General features: G+C 33.3%; 1 protein-coding gene across 1 annotated transcript in view; it reads right to left on the reverse strand.

Moving 5' to 3' along the window:
• LOC143247245 (low-density lipoprotein receptor-related protein 2-like) overlaps positions 1 to 16426 on the reverse strand; it is a 116441-nt gene extending 100015 nt beyond the window's left edge. Inside the window, 7 exon segments of the mRNA XM_076494962.1 lie at positions 306 to 428; positions 923 to 1039; positions 2935 to 3054; positions 4117 to 4239; positions 6188 to 6322; positions 7850 to 7972; positions 16284 to 16426. Coding sequence (XP_076351077.1) covers positions 306 to 428; positions 923 to 1039; positions 2935 to 3054; positions 4117 to 4239; positions 6188 to 6322; positions 7850 to 7972; positions 16284 to 16359 — 817 coding nt within the window. The 5' untranslated portion in view covers positions 16360 to 16426.
• Between the last annotated feature and the right edge of the window lie 2486 nt (positions 16427 to 18912).

Genomic DNA, 18912 nt, shown 5'->3' on the forward strand with positions numbered 1-18912 from the left:
TAAAAACAAAAGAAGGTCGCATTGCATAGTACCCAGATAGAGGGCGCATTTATGTAGTATCAGGATAGAGGGCGTTAGTGAAAAATGTCAGGAGACAAACTTCACCAAGGGTAATTAAGTGAGGTATAAAAGACTGGGGCAAGCAAGAAAATGTCAGATTAATGTTTAAGTCAGCAAAGAAAGGAAACAATAGCAGTCAAGTAATAGCTGTTGTGAGAGGGAAGGTGGGTACATTTTGGAAATTAATTACACAAACAAGAAAGACTATGATTTAATATGTATAATAAAAGTAAGGATAAACTTACAACAACCCTCCTGTTCATCAGCCCCATCATCACAATCTCTGACCCCATTACAGAGTTTGCTGTTCTCTATACATTTTCTTTCAGCTGGGCATAAGAACTTTGTTTTGGCACAAGTAATGACAGCTAAGGAAGATAACTTAGTCTTTAACCTACAGAGAAACTTCAGATAAGATATTTACTCTATATACAAGACTAGTTAGACCACAACACACTGGCATTTGTTTAATTGTTACTTTACTTATAAAATATTATTACTTTATAAATGATATGAAAATAAAAATAAACAACATCATTAACCTAAGTCCTAGACACAACTTTATGTTGTGTTCTAATTTTTATTACCTGTCATTTATTCAAAACAATTAAAACAAAATCTACTACAAGTAGAAATGACATGCTTATGAACAGGGAGAGTTACAAACTGTAAAATAAGTTCAGTTAGTTTCATTAGCACTTTTTATTAAATTTTGCTACTGATCATGAAAATTAAAATAATTCCTAAAACCAGAATATTTCAGTAATGCAAACATATTACAATCTTCAGATAGGAAGGAGTATTTTAACCTGAACCTTAGATTATCTACAGATATATAAATAATGTAATGTACACTACTTACTGCAGGTCTTCTCGTCAGATCGATCGATACAGTCTGCATGTCCATCACAATGCCAGTTAGATGGTATGCAAATACCATTACTACATCTGAATTCACTATTATGACATGATGGAAAATCTGCACAAAGCAAAAGTTACAAGTAGTGTCAATATTTATTTTAATACACTATCAATTATATATACTCATTTGGAAGATTCACGGAATATCTTTGGCCAAAAGTTCGTAATTTAAATTTGAAATTTTCAAGTTGAATAACATGAATGCAAAGTCAGTGACCAAAGACACCTAAGGTTCAAATGTATCTAAATCTGATTTTGAACTACTTACTAGAAGGGGGAGGGAACAGCTAGCCAGTAGCACCCACTACCACAAAGGTTCTGTACAGCTACTGGATTTAGTAATGAGTTTTCACTGTTACTCTTATAACATGTTCAGAGTTGAGAAACAGGGGCATGTTCAATGACATCCACTCTCAAACTTTGGACCCTATTTAATTCACAATCCAGTTTGGCAGTAGGTGTTTTAGAGTACCTAGCTACAGGTTTCCAGTAGGTGTTTTAGAGTACCTAGCTACAGGTTTCCAGTAGGTGTTTTAGAGTACCAAGTTACAGGTTTCCAGTAGGTGTTTTAGAGTACCAAGTTACAGGCTTCCAGTAGGTGTTTTAGAGTACCAAGTTACAGGTTTCCAGTAGGTGTTTTAGAGTACCAAGCTACAGGTTTCCAGTAGGTGTTTATAGAGTACCAAGCTACTTTTATAGAGTACCAAGTAGGTCCAGTAGGTGTTTTAGAGTACCAAGTACCAGTAGGTGTTTTAGAGTACCAAGTTACAGGCTTCCAGTAGGTGTTTTAGAGTACCAAGCTACAGGTTTCCAGTAGGTGTTTTAGAGTACCAAGCTACAGGTTTCCAGTAGGTGTTTTATAGAGTACCAAGCTACTGGTTTCCTAAATTAAGGATTTCTCTAAAATATGTTTATATTAACACTGCATGAAAAATCTTCAATAATGAAGAGTTAAAACAACCAGTTTATATGTATGTCTAATATAATAGACATATAGGCCCAACCAATAAAATGGACTGTAATACACAGGCCTGTTATTTATTGTTCAAACATCTTTTGGTCAAACCGGGTCACAACAGCATGCTCATTTCTTGTAGTTTACAGTTTTGTTTTGTTTTTTCTGAAATAATATATTTTCTGTGTAAGCATTTAAAGTTAAACAACAAAATCCAAGTTCAGTGATTAGTAAGTCAAAGTGTTGCTAAGTGGTTAAGCTTCAATCGATTAATAAAAATAAATTAAATATGGTTTATTACACAAGTTATATATATATATATATATATATATAAGGAAAAGAAATATACAAACAAATATTATTTCTTCATTAAGGATTTGTTTGTTGAAATCTGCATAAACCTAGACAAGAGATATCTGTCCTAGTGATCTCTAACTTTAAAGTGAGAGTTCAGGTGGAAGGCAGCACCCTCTGCCACTTCTAAGATTATTCTTGTTAAATCTAATCATGTGATTTGTAACCATCATTCTTGTAAAGCACCAAAGTTCAGGTTGTTTATTTAGTGGTACTGGGCCACATCAGTAGATTCACAGCCTGGCAGGCTATGGTTGCTGTACTCTATCCCTTTATTTATGATGTGTACTAACAGGTGTACTATTTGATCAACACAAAGAACTGTCTTCATACAGATGAAATGAAACAAAAAAAATTATTTCTTTTAAATTAAATTAATAATTCTGAAGATTTCATATTGTAGATAGTTAACTCTTATTTTCTTACAATAATTTTGTTGAAAGACAAAATCCTTTAACATTTCTAAATTGTGCATTTATTTTAATCTTATAAAGTGACAACTGAAAATGTATTAATTGCACAAACGTTAGCATGTTTATAAGCTGATATATCTCACAGGGCTAATAAAGAATTCAGATATTATTTTTATTAGTTTGAGATTTATAAATGAAAACAAAGTATAACAGCACCATAGTGACACCTACCACAATCCTTTTCATCTGAATTATCTCCACAGTCATCCCAGTGATCACACTTCAAGCTTATATCAATACATCTGGATCCATTTTTACATTGCACCTCATGCAGCCCACATGTTACTCCAGCTGGTAAACACAGAAGAGTACAAATATTAAATATTAACACACTGCTAATCTGTAAATAAAAATGTAGAAATACTGTTTATAAATCATCAGACTGTTACACCAAAGAAAGAGAACATTATGAAACTACTAAAACTAAATTTGTTTTTAAACAATATGTAATAATTCACAGAATATTTATGTCACTTAATACTTTCTGCCTTAGTCATTATTTTTTTGGGGAAATACTTCAAATAAAAAGAATACACTTCAAAATTAGAAGAGAAAAAGGTTTAGTGCAAAGTTAATTTGTTTATAATACTATTTATGTTAAGATTAGCATTCACTGGAGATTACTGTCAGACATTTTTATTTAGTTAATAATATCAAACAAACACCAAATAGGTATGGTAGGGATGCACATACAGAAACATAATTTTTTTTGGTTTTTTCTTTATAAGTCACATTAAAATTTGATATTAGCTTTTAGCTTGTTCAAACTATGTAAAGAATAATTCATAATTATAATAAAGGAAGAAATAACGTTAATAAAAATAAAATGAAATTAACTAAACAAAACTTAAACCAAAGCCATGAAAATCACTGTTGTTAAGAAATAGTTTGACTATTTCAATAATTCTTGGCCAATGACATACTTAAAGAAATTTTTGTGAGACAAAGAATTATTATTTACTTTCTAGAGTAAATAACCTTAGTTGCAACTGTAATGTAGTTAAAATACCAGTAAAATTAATACTTTCAAGCACTGCTATGAAAGACACGTCTTATATTAATTCACTCTACTACTAATTAATGGCTTGCATTCATTTACTCTACCACTATTTAATAGCTAATGTATCATTTACTCTGCTACTAATTAATGGTAGTTAGAGCTTCTTAGTAATTATGAAACATTTCTGATCACCAAAGAGATACTTGCCAAAGATCCTTCATCAACAATCCATATTTATTATGAAATGCTACAAAAAATACAAATTAGCATAAAGTGTTCAATGATAGTCTGTAAAAACAAACTGGTGAAATCTTAGACTAACCCTCATGTGAACAATAAAATGCACAACGTACTTTGATTGCACATTTTCTCATCACTTTCATCTCGACAGTCATAGTAACCATCACATTTCCTACTAGGTGGAATGCACAGCCCAGAGCCACACTTATGGTCATGTAGCTGGCACTGTCTGTAATCTACAAAATTTAAAGTTTCATTAAATATTTACTTTTATATTCTTACAATATTAAAAAGGAAAAAATTAAAAGAAAACATATTTCTTTAAGGTTACATTATAGCCCAACATCATCCTATATCCAAGTTATTGTTGTTTTTTAATTTGCTTGTATTTTTTTTAAATTTCATAACTGTGTGTCACTCTATTAAAACATAATCTACACTACTTTTAATACCAACATTTTCCTTTAACAACATTGACTAAAATAGATGTAAAGATAAACAAAACTGCACAAAACTGAAAACATAAAAGCTAATATTCAAAGGATAATCTAGTTTTTTCTAACAAGTTACTAAATTTTAAAACAAAGCCATGAAAACATCAATGATGTATGTGACAGCCTTAAGCCTGCTACAGTCATTTCTCAAAATATTAAACTCAATAATTAATTTATGTTAAAATAAATTATTATAATAGGTGGCAGTCCACTGAAAACTATTGAAAAAAACAAACTTTTAACTCTCCTAAAAGTTTCAAATAATTTTTCATTAAACATTAGTTAGCCTATGATTGAATAATGAACAAACTGTTGATGAAGTTTCATTTTTACTTAAATTAAATATAATATGTTTTGGAACAACAAGGGACCTATTTATCCATCTTGGGAGTACCCATCTTCTAAACTAAACTAACACATTCAAGTATATACATTTTAAAATCTTAAATCCAGCTCTTCTCAATCATATAATTATCAAGCTTTCTCTTAAACTCAGTTAAATTTACTGCCTCCACAACATCCAAAGCAACTCATCCTAAAAGCCAACCATCATGTTAGAAAAATATAATTGTCTTAAGTGAAGATGACTCCTAACCTGTCAAAATATATATTTTGTCCTCTAGTCCCACTATTCTCACTGTTAAGTATGAAAAAATAAATCATCAGCACTGTAGAAATCTCTTTACAATCTTAAACACTTCAATCAGATTTCCTCTAACTCTTCTTTTTTTTCAAAAGAAAACAATTTTAAGAATATTAATCTCTCCTTATATAACAATCCCTCCATCCCAGGTACCTTTTTAGTAATTCTCCTCTGAACCCTTTCCAGCAATTCAAAGTCTTTCCTAAGATAAGGTTCACAAGACTGAACACAATACTCCAAATGTGGCCTAAAATTATAACCTCTTTAGACTTATATTCAGTATATCTGCACATACAAGCTAAAATCTTATTTGCCCAACTACAAGCACACTGTTTTAATGGTTTAAGAGACTGATCAACCATTACCCCAAGATCCTTTTCTTTCATGACACTTTTAAGGTTATTCCCATCCTAATTATAAGTATAATTCAAATTATGATAACCTACATTCAATATCTTGCATTTATTATAATTAAAACCAACCTTCCATTTACTTGCCCAACTTAATAAATGATCTAAATCCTTTTGTAAACCAGTAGCATTCTCTTCACAGCCAACAACACCTAAGATCTCAATATTGTCAGTAAATTTAAGTAATTTATTGACCATTCCTTTATCTATGCCACTGATGTAAATAAAAAAGAACAAAAGTCCTAACACTGAGCTATGAGGTACCCTACTTGTGACATTAATCCAATTGGAATGAACTCTGTTTGTAACAACCCTCTTCTTGCTTCCATCTAGCCACTCCTCTATCAAATTTATTAATTTATCCCCCCACACCCACAGAGAGAATTTTTACAAGCCTTTTATGTGGCATCTTGTCAAATGATTTCTGAAAATCCAGACACACCAAATCTTACCTTCATTTACATAAGCAGTAACCTTTTAAAAGAATTTTGAAGCATGATCTTTCCTTTACCAAAACCATCTTAACTATCCAATAAAATTTTAAACTTTGTAAAATGACTTCGCAAAGGATCATTTAACAGATATTCCAACAATTTTCCTACATCCAAGATAAGACTAAAACTGTAAGTAAACTTACTACATTCACTGCCTTCATCTGATCCATCCACACAATCTACAACATTATCACACTGCCAATGCACTGGAATACAGAATGACTGATTGAATACATAGTGACCACAAGCAAACTGACCATCACTGCACTGAGGTGGAGCTACAATTGGAGAAAAATATATAAATTAGGATATACAATACATTTTCATATGAAACCATCCATCTTAAATGTCTTCATAACAATACTTTGTTCAACAAAGAAAATTAGCTGATAATCCAAGCAAGTTCTACCATTATGACAAAAACAAAAAATGTAATAAGCTTGTACTATTTCAGATTCCCTTTTTATTTAATTCATTAATAATAAATTCTACCCAATACTAACTTTCAAAATCATTATTGAAAATGTTAACAGAAAGTTTAAAATTTTCAAAAAGAATTTTCTTCCCAAATCTAAAACTCCTTGAAGACCATCTTTGATAGTTATCTGTAATTTACTAGCACAGTGGTATGTATACAGACTCACACAGCTAGAAACTGGGTTTCAATACCAGTGGTAGGCAGAACACAGATAATCAGTGATGTCGAGAAAACCCACTTATAGAGAAATATATATGTAAAAGCAGCTCATTTGGATTGAGAAAAACTTTTTACGTAGAGTTCATTCCTCTACGTAAAAAAATTTTCTCAACCCAAACGAGCCGTTTTTACATATATAGAGCACAGATAGCCCATTGTGTATCTTTGTGCTTAATTCCAAACAAACTGTCTCTAATTTAGCAGTGACAAACTGGAAGAAAGGCATCTAGTGAACACTTGTGTGCTGCTCTTTTACTAACAAATAATGAGATTGACCATAACATTATGACATCCCAAAGCTGAAAGAGCAAGCATCTTCAGTAACTGAGATTTGAACATATAACCTGCTGAATAGCAATAGAGCAACCTATCCAACATGCTATGCTAGGCCAACATGAAAAAAAAAATGTTGTTCATTATTGACCATGTATTAACCTTTCAATTTCAAGCTTGTTTCCTTATGATTCACTACTGATTGTGTTCACATGTTCCATTATACTGAGTAACTTCATGTTTTGTCTGCTACAATAGTTTAAACAACTGAACAACAACAAAAAAAGATATAGTGAAAACATTCGTTTTCTATGTAGAACACATATGAGTCCAGTTATAATTAATAAAATAAATCACAGTAATACAATACATAGTATTAATTATAGTTTGTAACTCTTATGTTATTCGGGGGTAGGGACTCATAGCCAATGAATCATGGACCCAGAAGGAACACGGTACATCACATAGGGCCTATACGAGTTTGAAGAAAATGAAGATGGATTTTTTATCATTATCAACTATAAAATCATTTCAATTTTGAAGTACAAACAAACATATTTCTTTCCAATGTTTTAATCTCGCCACCACCAGAGAAAATACTGAAATAAAGCTACATCTAAGCATTATGGGTGCCCATCCATCAACCATAAAATAAAATATATTACTTCAATACTTGGTAAATTTTGTATTCAGCATTACAAGCGAAAAGCAAGAAAATATATTGCTATTATAATAATATAATATGTAATATTATTCAATGAGAATAGCACACTGCATTCATTTTTTTTTTATGTAATCTTATAATCAGTGAAAACAAATATTGTGAGCTACTTACGACATGACTGACGCTCATCTTCCTCGTCTTCACAATTCTTTCGATAATCACAAACCCATCTTCGAGGTATACATTGGCCATTGTTACAACGAAAGTAATCTGACGAGCAATTTGGCTCTAATTCTAACGGGAAAAGCAACAATAAACAAAATACAATTAATTTGTTTCTCGAAAAGAAATTTACTATTAATCGATACGAATGTAAAACAAACCAGCAATTTTTTTCATTAAGATAAAATTATTTTTTTTTTAAATTTCGCGCAAAGCTACTTGAGGGCTATCTGCGCTAGCCGTCCCTAATTTAACAGTGTAAGACTAGAGGGAAGGCAGTTAGTCACCACCACCCACTGCCAACTCTTGGGTTACTCTTTTCCCAAAGAATAGTGGGATTGACCGTACATTATAACGCCCCCACGGCTGGGAGGACGAGCATGTATGGTGCGACCAGGATTTGAACCCGCGACCCTAGGATCACGAGTCGAACAACTTAACACGCTTGGCCATGCCGAGCCTATAAAATGATAAAAATCTGCCAAATATTTCTGCAGATTTTGAAATTTTTGGAAGGTTATCGTAAAAGATGAGCAGATATCATTAAGGCCTAGCGCTCAATATCTAAACCAATGCTTCTCAACTGGAGGAATGGTTCACTCAAGGGTATTTTCAATCATACAATAAAATCAATAGCTAAAAAGTCATTAGCTATTATTATTTATTCTAGTTTGATAAATACATTCATATTTTGTTAATGTTGTATTAATTATAGTTGTAGTTTAGTGAATATTTAAGTCGTAATAAAGACGTTTACATTTTAATTTAATACTTCTTGTTATTTTTCCAACCGGGGTGAACAAGCTATTATGAAAAACTTATAAGGGTGAATGATATTGGAAAGGGTTGCGAAACATTGATTTCAACAATGATTTAATCATTAGCAATATTTTTCGTTTTCTTTTGAGCAAAGAAGAAAGGTTCGCAAGGTGTCCTTAACACACTGTTGAAATGCCTTTAAATACTGGTATGATGTATTTCGCTCGGTTTGAGATGTTCTTGGATTTGAATCACAATAAACCAATTTATATCAGGTACATATATGTTTGAAACAACATGCGATCCCTACAGTTTTGGAACGGAACCTTAGAAACCAGTAAATGCGGAATTGAGGTTTAAGTGTGACTCTCAGCGAAAAACATTTAGCATTCTAAAACATTCATGTCCAGAAATATATCAAACACCTTATGTATCCACTAATATAACCAAAGTTGTGGAAGTTAAAGAATATCAAAATAACTTCTTTATCAGGCTTCATGGATTTGGCTGAACAACATACACATATACTTTAATACTAAGGATGCAACTGCAGCCCCACACATTAGTTACTAAGACACATGCACAACACTGATTGAAGCTTGCAAAGGAATGAAAGCCGTGAAGAATCAAGGAGTATAAGAATCCAGTACTACTTATTTGGATCAAAGAGGTTTTCAACATTGGATCTGTAGAATAAGCACTGCTAAGTATGAGTCAACAAAGCAAGTATAGAGATGACAGCTCTAACTGCAGTAAATGGATTGCGGCAGCATGTTGTGTTACTATTTTAATTAAGAAATGTTACATTTTAATGATTGATGAAGTATGCTCTGAACAATCCTGGAAAGTCGTAATCACCTACTTAGATAACAAAATCATATTTGTGAAGACATGTAATAATGCTTTTCAGAGAGACCAAGGAAGTTCTGGATAAGTTGAGCTGAATCTCAAGATGTGTGAATTTGTTCTTCAACGTTGAATTTTCTGGTAGCATCGTCAGTAGAGCAAAAGCTTCTACAGTCCCAACTAAGACTAAAGCCGTTCGAGGTTAGCCAGCTCCAAACAATTTGGATGCGGTAAGAGCATTTTCCAGTCTGTGCTATTACTATTGTTGTTTTGTAACTGCATCCTCTGACATAGCCCGTCCTTTACAAAAATTATTTGAAGAACCACATAAATTCTGTTGAATTGTAACTGTGAACAACCATTCAACAAATTAATACAGATGTCAGTGATTTTGCAGTGGGAGCAGTGTTGTTATAAGTACAACATGGAAAAGAGCATGCGGCTGCCTAACATAGTAAGGCAATGAATGTTGAAGAAAGGAGATATAATACAATTTGAATAAAATTTATTAAGTGTTTTTGAACAATAATTTATATCCATCGTTATGGACAAAATTTACACCCCAGGAAGATGGTGCACCATTGAAGTGGTTGATGAATTTTCCCAATCTCGAAGACTAGGTAACAAATTACTTAGTAGCTCCAGAAAATTCAGGAGTACAAACTTTACGATGTGAACCATTCTGGATGGAGTCATGAAAATATTTATGCATTGTCGCAAAAAGAATGTACTGATTAATAGTGAATGTAAACACCGTGACAAGAGGGAAATACGAAATCGTAAAAATGAAAAAGCTAAACTATCACAAAATATGGTACAAAATGTGACGTACACATGCGATGAAGAAGAAATAATATCCTAATATTTATATGTTTCTCTGAATAATGTTTTATTGTTTTAAATTAAAAACAAACAAACACGTTACAGAATAACTTTAATGTTGATTTATTGTTCTTACTTCGAGATAGTAAAGTCAATGAAACAAGTTATGGTTTTGTTTTTTTTATACAGAATGAACGGAATATTAAAATTATCTTCCATTTAAAATTATTATTCCTCTCTTTATTCAAGCCCCCAAGTGGCACAGCGGACTCATAATGTTAGAAACCAATTTTCGATACCGGTGATGGGCAGAGCACAGATAGCCCATTGTATAGCTTTTTGCTTAATTCCAAACAAACTATTTGTTAAGAGTATAGTTTATTTGCTACAGTATGTATTACAATAAAGATTTATTAAAAACAGGATGAATACTCGATAAATAATTGAAACTTCTTTTTTTCTCTCTTAAATTTAAAGGCTCACGTGAATTTAACTCAGCAAACAGTTTCTGGGGTAGAAAGGAAAAATTTATATCAATAACTGATTTCATTGATTTGATGTAAAGAATTTACAATCACGAGTTGTGAAAGTAAACAAATAAATTTATTTTAAAATTAAGTGTCCTTAATAGTTCCATATTAGGCTCGTATTGTAATAACTATTAATATAAGTTTCATCTTCGTTTTATTTCCAAACAATTCAGGTTTTTATTCTGTGATCTCTCTAGTATATACATAATTTATAGCGCTCATGTGACGCTTACTAGTTCTCACATCCGTTCTCTGGCACTAAAAACAGTGCTGATCTGAATAAAGAAGAACCTCACGATTTCCTTTGTCGTCACAAACGAGCTCGTGTTAAATAGAAATACGGACCATATACCTAACCTGAGCTTTTGCTTTTTCAGTCGAGTGTTGTTTCTGTGTCTTGGTAACCGTCTCAGTTGAGCTGTCACATACACATATGCAGCGCCACATTCAATCTAGTGAAGTGTGTTATTTAATAAAACGTAAAATTTCATTTGTTACAAGAGACTAAGCCTAGTGTATATATATATATATATATATGGATTTTTTTAATCTAACAGTCTGTTCGTTTCATTTCCAAGTAATCTCACGTAATCACCAACTATGAAATCTGACGAATTATATCACTAAAGAAGCAGGTTGGAGTGTCTCATAGAATGTGGAAGTCATGGATCTCCCTCAGCAATGAGTTACTGCATAACAAACATGTTTGTGCAGGAACATAGCGAAACTTTTAAAAAGACTAATGTGTGTTTTCTTATAGCAAAGCCATATCGGGCTATCTGCGGAGTCCACCAAGGGAAATCGAACCCCTAATTTTAGGGTTGTAAATCCGTCGACTTACCGCTGTATCAGACTGTGAAATAAAAGACAGATCCGAGATATTTCCAGATTTAGAAGTAAATACGACAATCATTCTACACACATTGTGTTTGTTTATGGTCAAACATGCAGCTACACTAGGGACTATTTGTGGGCATCCAAATCTGGTTTATAATGCTGAGACAGTGGGGAGGGGACATCATGTTGTTTGTGAAAACTCGAATTGTTAGAATAAGATTCGACGGATAGCCTAGTATTAATAAAACCTTCATAATGATATAAGAAAGTTCATCTAACAAAATATGAACTTTTGTGCAAGCTACATGCACGACTAGCTGCACGAAGACTAGAGGGTTTTTTTTTTTTTAATTTCGCACAAAGCTAGCTACACCAGGGCTATATGTATTAGCCGTACCTAATTTAGCACTGTACGACTAGAGGGAAGGCAGCTAGTCATCACCACTCACCGCGAACTCTTGGCCTACTCTTTTACCAACGAATAGTGAGATTGACCGTAATATTATAACGTCCTCACAGCTGAAAGGGCGAGCATGTTTGGTACGAAGGGGATTCGAACCCGCAACCCTCAGATTACAAGTCGAATGCCTTAACCCACCTGGCTGTGCCGGGTTAGACTAGAGGGAAAACAGCGAGTGAACGTGCTCTTGTCTGACCGAGTATTAACATGTAATCACGTTTATAGCGAACCTAAAACCCTAAATTGCGAAGCTTGAATTCAGAATCCAGGATCTTTCTAGCAACCAGTCCACCCAGCGCAATAAGTGTTGGTTAATTAGGGAAACCAAACTTAAATGCACATAAAAATTATCTTTAAATTAAAAAAAACTAGACTAAATACTTTAAAACATAAGTTTTCAGTTCTGTAGGACAAATCTGTATTGGTTATTTAATTTGTTACTTTACCGTGGGGCGTTGATTTGAAGTGTTGTGGTACTTTAAGAGTCACATACAAACCGTTTTCATATTTATGTAAATAATGTGTAAATACGCATCACGCAAATTAACGTCAGCACGTCCTAGACTTAGGCCAAACACTAGGTGAGAAATTTAAAGTGTCATTGGTAGATTTAAGGTGAGTAATACGTGTTCAGACAAATATTAATAACAGCAACATCAACACTTCATTTCTAGCTAATTCCAGGCCTTCCAGCTGCCAACAGAACACATATAACTTGCTGATGTTTCTAGAAGTAAAACTGCTGATACTAGAACATTTATATTGCGACATCCAAATAGTACGTACGTGTTTGTACAAGAAATGTAATACAATATACAACTGCTTGTAAAAAACAAACAAAAAACACCACATAGAAACTGTATCACAACATTTTGTCATTAAGTGTTTATTATTTCACATCTCACGTCTAAGTTAACTTATAGTTAAACTGTCTGTTACCAACACCGTGTTATTTGATCATTATAGTCAAACTTTCTGTTACCAACACATTGTTATTTGATTATTATAGTTAAACTTTCTGTTACCAACACTTTGTTATTTGATCATTATAGTTAAACTTTCTGTTACCAACACATTGTTATTTGATCATTATAGTTAAACTTTCTGTTACCAACACTTTGTTATTTGATCATTATAGTTAAACTTTCTGTTACCAACACATCATTAGTTACTTTCTGTTACCAACACTTTGTTATTTGATCATTATAGTTAAACTTTCTGTTACCAACACTACATTATGTGATCATTGTCTGTGGTCCAAAAGGACCAAAACGGCAATTTTGGGGTTAAGTCATGATATAACTTTAGTGAATTATGAGAGGGTGTCTTGACTCACACCATGACAATCGTGGGTTATGATCCTTCTACTGTCACGTCCTTTTCACATGCACTGTTCGTGTAAGTGCTTGTTGGTGGCTTAATTAAAAACTCATAACTAGCTTGCTTACAGGTCAAGTATACCTGAAAATTTTATTATCAAAACATTCATGATTTTAGACATTAAAACTCAGTGAACAGTACAAATACATTTCCAATGCATTTATGAAAGAGAGCTAACATTCAATTAGCCTGATACTGCATTAGAGGACAAATATATGTCTTAAGTGTACATGTAATCACCGCCTTTTTGTTCGTTTCATTTCTAATAAGTCAGTCAACTTTCTGAAAATGAACGTAAGGTGATAAAAACTATCAATCAAAGCATTGATTGACCAGTTTTGCACGGATCTGTTTCTCGAGAAATGCTGCATCAAATCTTATCGAAACAGAAGTTTTATCTTTGAAGTTGACGTTGTATAAATCAGGAAATACATACAAAACAAGTGTGTACTGCAGAGAAGCTGTCGATGTCGTTTCAACAAGTGTTTATTTACACACAAGTGTGTACTGCAGAGAAGCTGTCGATGTCGTTTCAACAAGTGTGTACTGCAGAGAATCTGTCGATGTCGTTTCAACAAGTGTTTATTTACCCACAAGTGTGTACTGCAGAGAAGCTGTCGATGTCGTTTCAACAAGTGTTTATTTTCTTACGATATCGACGAATGAATAAACAGATAAAATATATATTTTGATACAAATTAAGATAATTTAAAAATGGTTGCTCATTTTAAAGTTGTTTTGATATAAAGTTTTGTAGGCATGCATGTCATTTTAAACAACACTAATAATTATTTACAGTTTTTGTCTAGTTTCAAGTTAGTTGTATCCATTGATCCATATATGTATACACAAAGCACAAAATGTCTGAGTGTCTGTCCCTTATCTAACTTCTCCTAGGTCGCTGAGCCAATCTGAAACGAACTTTGTGTAATGATAGTTTAGAAAGAGGGGCATGTTATTGTGTAGGAATCATACAAACGTCTTATATGTCTCAGAGTATGCGCTAGCACTCTCTGTGGAAGAATGTAATAAAAACATGACCGCCGTTATTGCAACAATACACAAACTTAACTGAAGTTTCTACTACAACAACCACCATAACGCTATTATAAAGAGCCGCTTTTTGAGCTATACCCACTTCAACCTTTGACCCGTGATCTTACAACTTCTGCGGCCAGTGATCGCCTATTAATTAATAACTTGAAACATTAGGAAGGACATTAAAATCTAGGTTTTGACAGCGGGTAACAGAAAGCACACCTACAGCCACTACTTTATCTGTTACCTCTTCCTATAAACATGACCATCGCAAATTGTATATAATGTTTTAAGTATATTCATATTGAGTTCTTGAAGCTTATACAATACTTTTGGTGAGGAAATAATGAATACTGTAGTAATATTTTATAAATAAATTTTGTGAAAGTAGGGACTTTTATCTTTTTCATTATAACATCCACCCATATACACATTTTCTAAAGTTTTTAATCCGGAAAAAAGATAAGTAACTTATGAACAGTGTATGAATTTATAGTGAACAGTGCAATGAACAGTGTATGAACTTACAGTGAACAGTGCAAGGAACAGTGTATGAACTTACAGTGAACAGTACAAAGAACAGTGTATGAACCTACAGTGAATAGTACAAAGAACAGTGTATGAACTTACAGTGAGCAGTGCAAGGAACAGTATATGAACTTACAGTGAACAGTGAATGAACGTACAGTGAACAGTACAAAGAACAGTGTATGAACCTACAGTGAACAGTACAAAGAACAGTGTATGAACTTACAGTGAACAGTGCAAGGAACAGTATACGAACTTACAGTGAACAGTGAATGAACGTACAGTGAACAGTACAAAGAACAGTGTATGAACTTACAGTGAACAGTGCAAGGAACAGTATATGAACTTACAGTGAACAGTGAATGAACGTACAGTGAACAGTACAAAGAACAGTGTATGAACTTGTAGTGAACAGTGTATGAACGTGTCCCACTAACATGGTGATTCTTTTAATTTCATGCTTACATAAACAACGAACGATTACTCTATTTTTGTTCTTATTTTCCCTGCATAAGAGTTAATCTTTTAATACAGTTTTCATTGAACATATTTCATTCAGACGGAATGTACTTCAATATGTAGCGAACTACCTTTTAAAACAAACATGTGCTCTCTAGTCACGAAGTAATATTACTTCTTTACATAATAACAATAAACCAAATAATGTAACCATTAATAGAACGTTTTAAACAGAGAATCACTGACTACTGTTTATTTACATCTTCGTGGTAGGAATAACGAAGTGAAGTAATTATACACGTTCAAGAATTATATAGAAAACAAAATTAATATAATGTTTCGGCATTCCAAGTATTTAACGATTTTTTAACGATTTGTTAAAGATATGACCTTCCATTTTAGGAGATGAAATCATACTTAAATCTGTGAAACTACATCTACAACCAAGAATAGATCAAATTTAACAATCTGTGAAACTACATCTACAACCAAGAATAGATCAAATTTAACAATCTGTGAAACTGCATCTACAGTCACCAATATATTAAGAATTCTCTATGTTGATAATTTTTATAAACCAACACGGAATTAGGGGTTTTCTTTAATGTAGGCTGCGTCTACCTATGTTGGTTTTTCTCAGAATGTGTCCGCCACATTTGCTTTATAAAACTACCTTAATTTCTGGACATGCCACACCTTATTTTCTTCAATCCATTCAACTTACCAACTTTTTCTGACTCCAAACGACCAAACTTTACAATACCGAAGATCACAGAAACTGTTAAAACTAGTAAATACATAGTCTAGCTTTAAAGTCTTGTTTGATAAAAGTTACACGAACATTTCATCTCCACAGCAACCTGATGAATAATATTGAATTCAGAGGGAGTGGTTAGGGCAAGGGCAAAAAATGTCAAGATGCTTACGATACGCAGCCCATTGGCTGGCCTTGTAACATGTATATGACATATCCATTTTTAATAAGTGCGTCCGGTAGTAAGCACGTTACTGAAAAAGAAATCTACTCATTAAATTTATTTATTATAGGTAATGACTTTATGTGTGTATATTTATATATATATCATGTATTGTGTGAATTAGCCTAGTTTACAGACTAAATCTGTAAACGCTAGAACTATATTAAATTTGTATACATAATCAAATTGCATGCACTTTTATTAACATTTTTCTTTATTTTATATATCACAAATGTAAAAAGCTGTAGACACGTCATCAGTGCGCACCGACTTTATTTAGGCCAAACTTCAATCTGTAAGGCACGTCAATTCTCATGAGGCGTCAATGGGTTTACAGCCGAAAACAATGAGGGTTTCCATCCGAAGACTGGGTGTAAATTGGCTAACTATAAATAAATACAGTTAAAAACAACAATTTTTTTTTATTTAGCCTACAAAATAAAATTAATTTTTAATTTCAAATTTATCTACAGTTTCCGATACACTAAATATCACATTTTACCACTTCATCACTGTGTCTTCAAAATGCAATATTCAAAGAATGTAATAAACTAAATATTTATTTAATAAAAAACTGAATGTCATTGTTGTTGATTCCTTGCGCAACGAACTGTTTCAATTCTATCCACCCCGGATGATCGAACCACAAAAATTAGATTCGTAAGTCTGTAAAGTTATCGCTGATTCGCCAGGAGACTCATGATGAATAAAACACAAAGAATGAATAAAAACTTACTACAAATTAATAAGTGTTATAACTACGAAATGGGGCCCGGCATGGTCAAGTGTGTTAAGGCGTTCGTCTCGTAATTCGAGGGTCGCGGGTTTGAATCCCGGTCGCACCAAACATGCTCGCCATTTTAGCCGTGGGAGCGTTATAACGTGGCGGTCAATCCCACTATTCGTTGTTAAAAGAGTAGCCGAAGAGTTGGCGGTGGATGGTGATGACTAGCTGCCTTCCATCTAGTTTTACACTGCTAAATTAGGAACGGCTTATTAATTCGACTTATTCGAATACAGCCTGGATTTCTGCTTCTTTGACCTTCCATTCTCTCCCTTAGGTTTCGCAGCACCATGTCATCCGGCACGCTTTCCTCATTAAATTCCTTAGTCCCACTTGAAATTGTATAGTCGACTCAACTTTTCTCAGGTGCTGTTACAACTTAGACAACTTTAGACTCGATGGAATAATAGTGTTAATGTTTTTTATTTACTGTGTGTTTTTGTGTGTCAGCAAGTTTCTACTCTGGTGTAAAGTTGAACAAAATGATCAAGAAAAGCTATAAAAAATTGTTTTCAATATTCTGAAATAAACTCTTTTCTGAAAGTTATGTTTCTCTGTCAAAAAACATGAAATTTGATTTGTCTGTTCGAAGTCATGAAGAAGTAAGGTTAGATTTTAACTGAATTTATGCTAGTGTCAGCTGGCATTAGCAGTATAAAATCGTAGGCTAACCGCTCGTATCGGTCCGGTATAGCCAGGTGGTTACGTCATTCGACTCGTAATCCGAGGTATAATGTGAGGGTCAATCCCACAATTTATTGGTAAAAGAGTAGCTCAAGAGATGGCGGTGGGTGGTGATAAATAACTGTCTTTCCTCTAGTTTTACACTGCTAAATTAGGGACGGCTAGCGCAGATAGCCCTCGTGTAACTTTGTGCGAAATTCAAAAAACGAAATGACATTGCTCTTAACTTAATAAAAATGGTGTTTTTTTTTAATTTTTACTAGAGGAAATTGTAATGTAATTTACGGAGTAAACCTCGATTCCAAAGAAAGTCAAAAGCTCGCCAAAAATGAAAACGTAGCATGCAGGAGGGTCTTTGAGCGTTGAAATGATTGGTTAGTGAATCAGATAATTTAAGAAGTTGATCCAAGGTGAAGAGATATGGACGAAACCATGCTTGCATATTTGGCAACAGGTTGTGTCCAGCAATGAAGTGATAAAGCCAGGCAATGAGGATACAGTGATGAAGAGTATAGCCCAATAAATGAATTATACAAGTGGGCTTCAGAAACGTTTCATTAAAGAGGGTACAGCCATATGATCCAAGATCCACTGAGATATCCATAAGTGGATGGTTGTGAAGGAGAGAACGTATTTTAATAAACAAAATATTTAACATGCAGGCATAGACGACGAAACAGAAAGTGCGAATTAAGACCAAAATAAATGAAATACGGTGCGAGCAGCAAGGATGATGTTATTAAAGACAAAAGTACGTTGGAATGGAAGAACATTTAGAGGACAAGCATGATAAAGCCAATAAGCTTACACTAACTAACTGACTTAGCAGTGCTTTTGCGAAGGGACTTGTGAGACAACAAGGGGCGTTCAGAAACGTCTGTTTCTCTCCACCTCACTACTTTGGTTGA

The sequence above is a fragment of the Tachypleus tridentatus genome, chromosome 3, assembly GCF_004210375.1.
Source record: "Tachypleus tridentatus isolate NWPU-2018 chromosome 3, ASM421037v1, whole genome shotgun sequence".
NCBI lineage: Eukaryota > Metazoa > Arthropoda > Merostomata > Xiphosura > Limulidae > Tachypleus > Tachypleus tridentatus.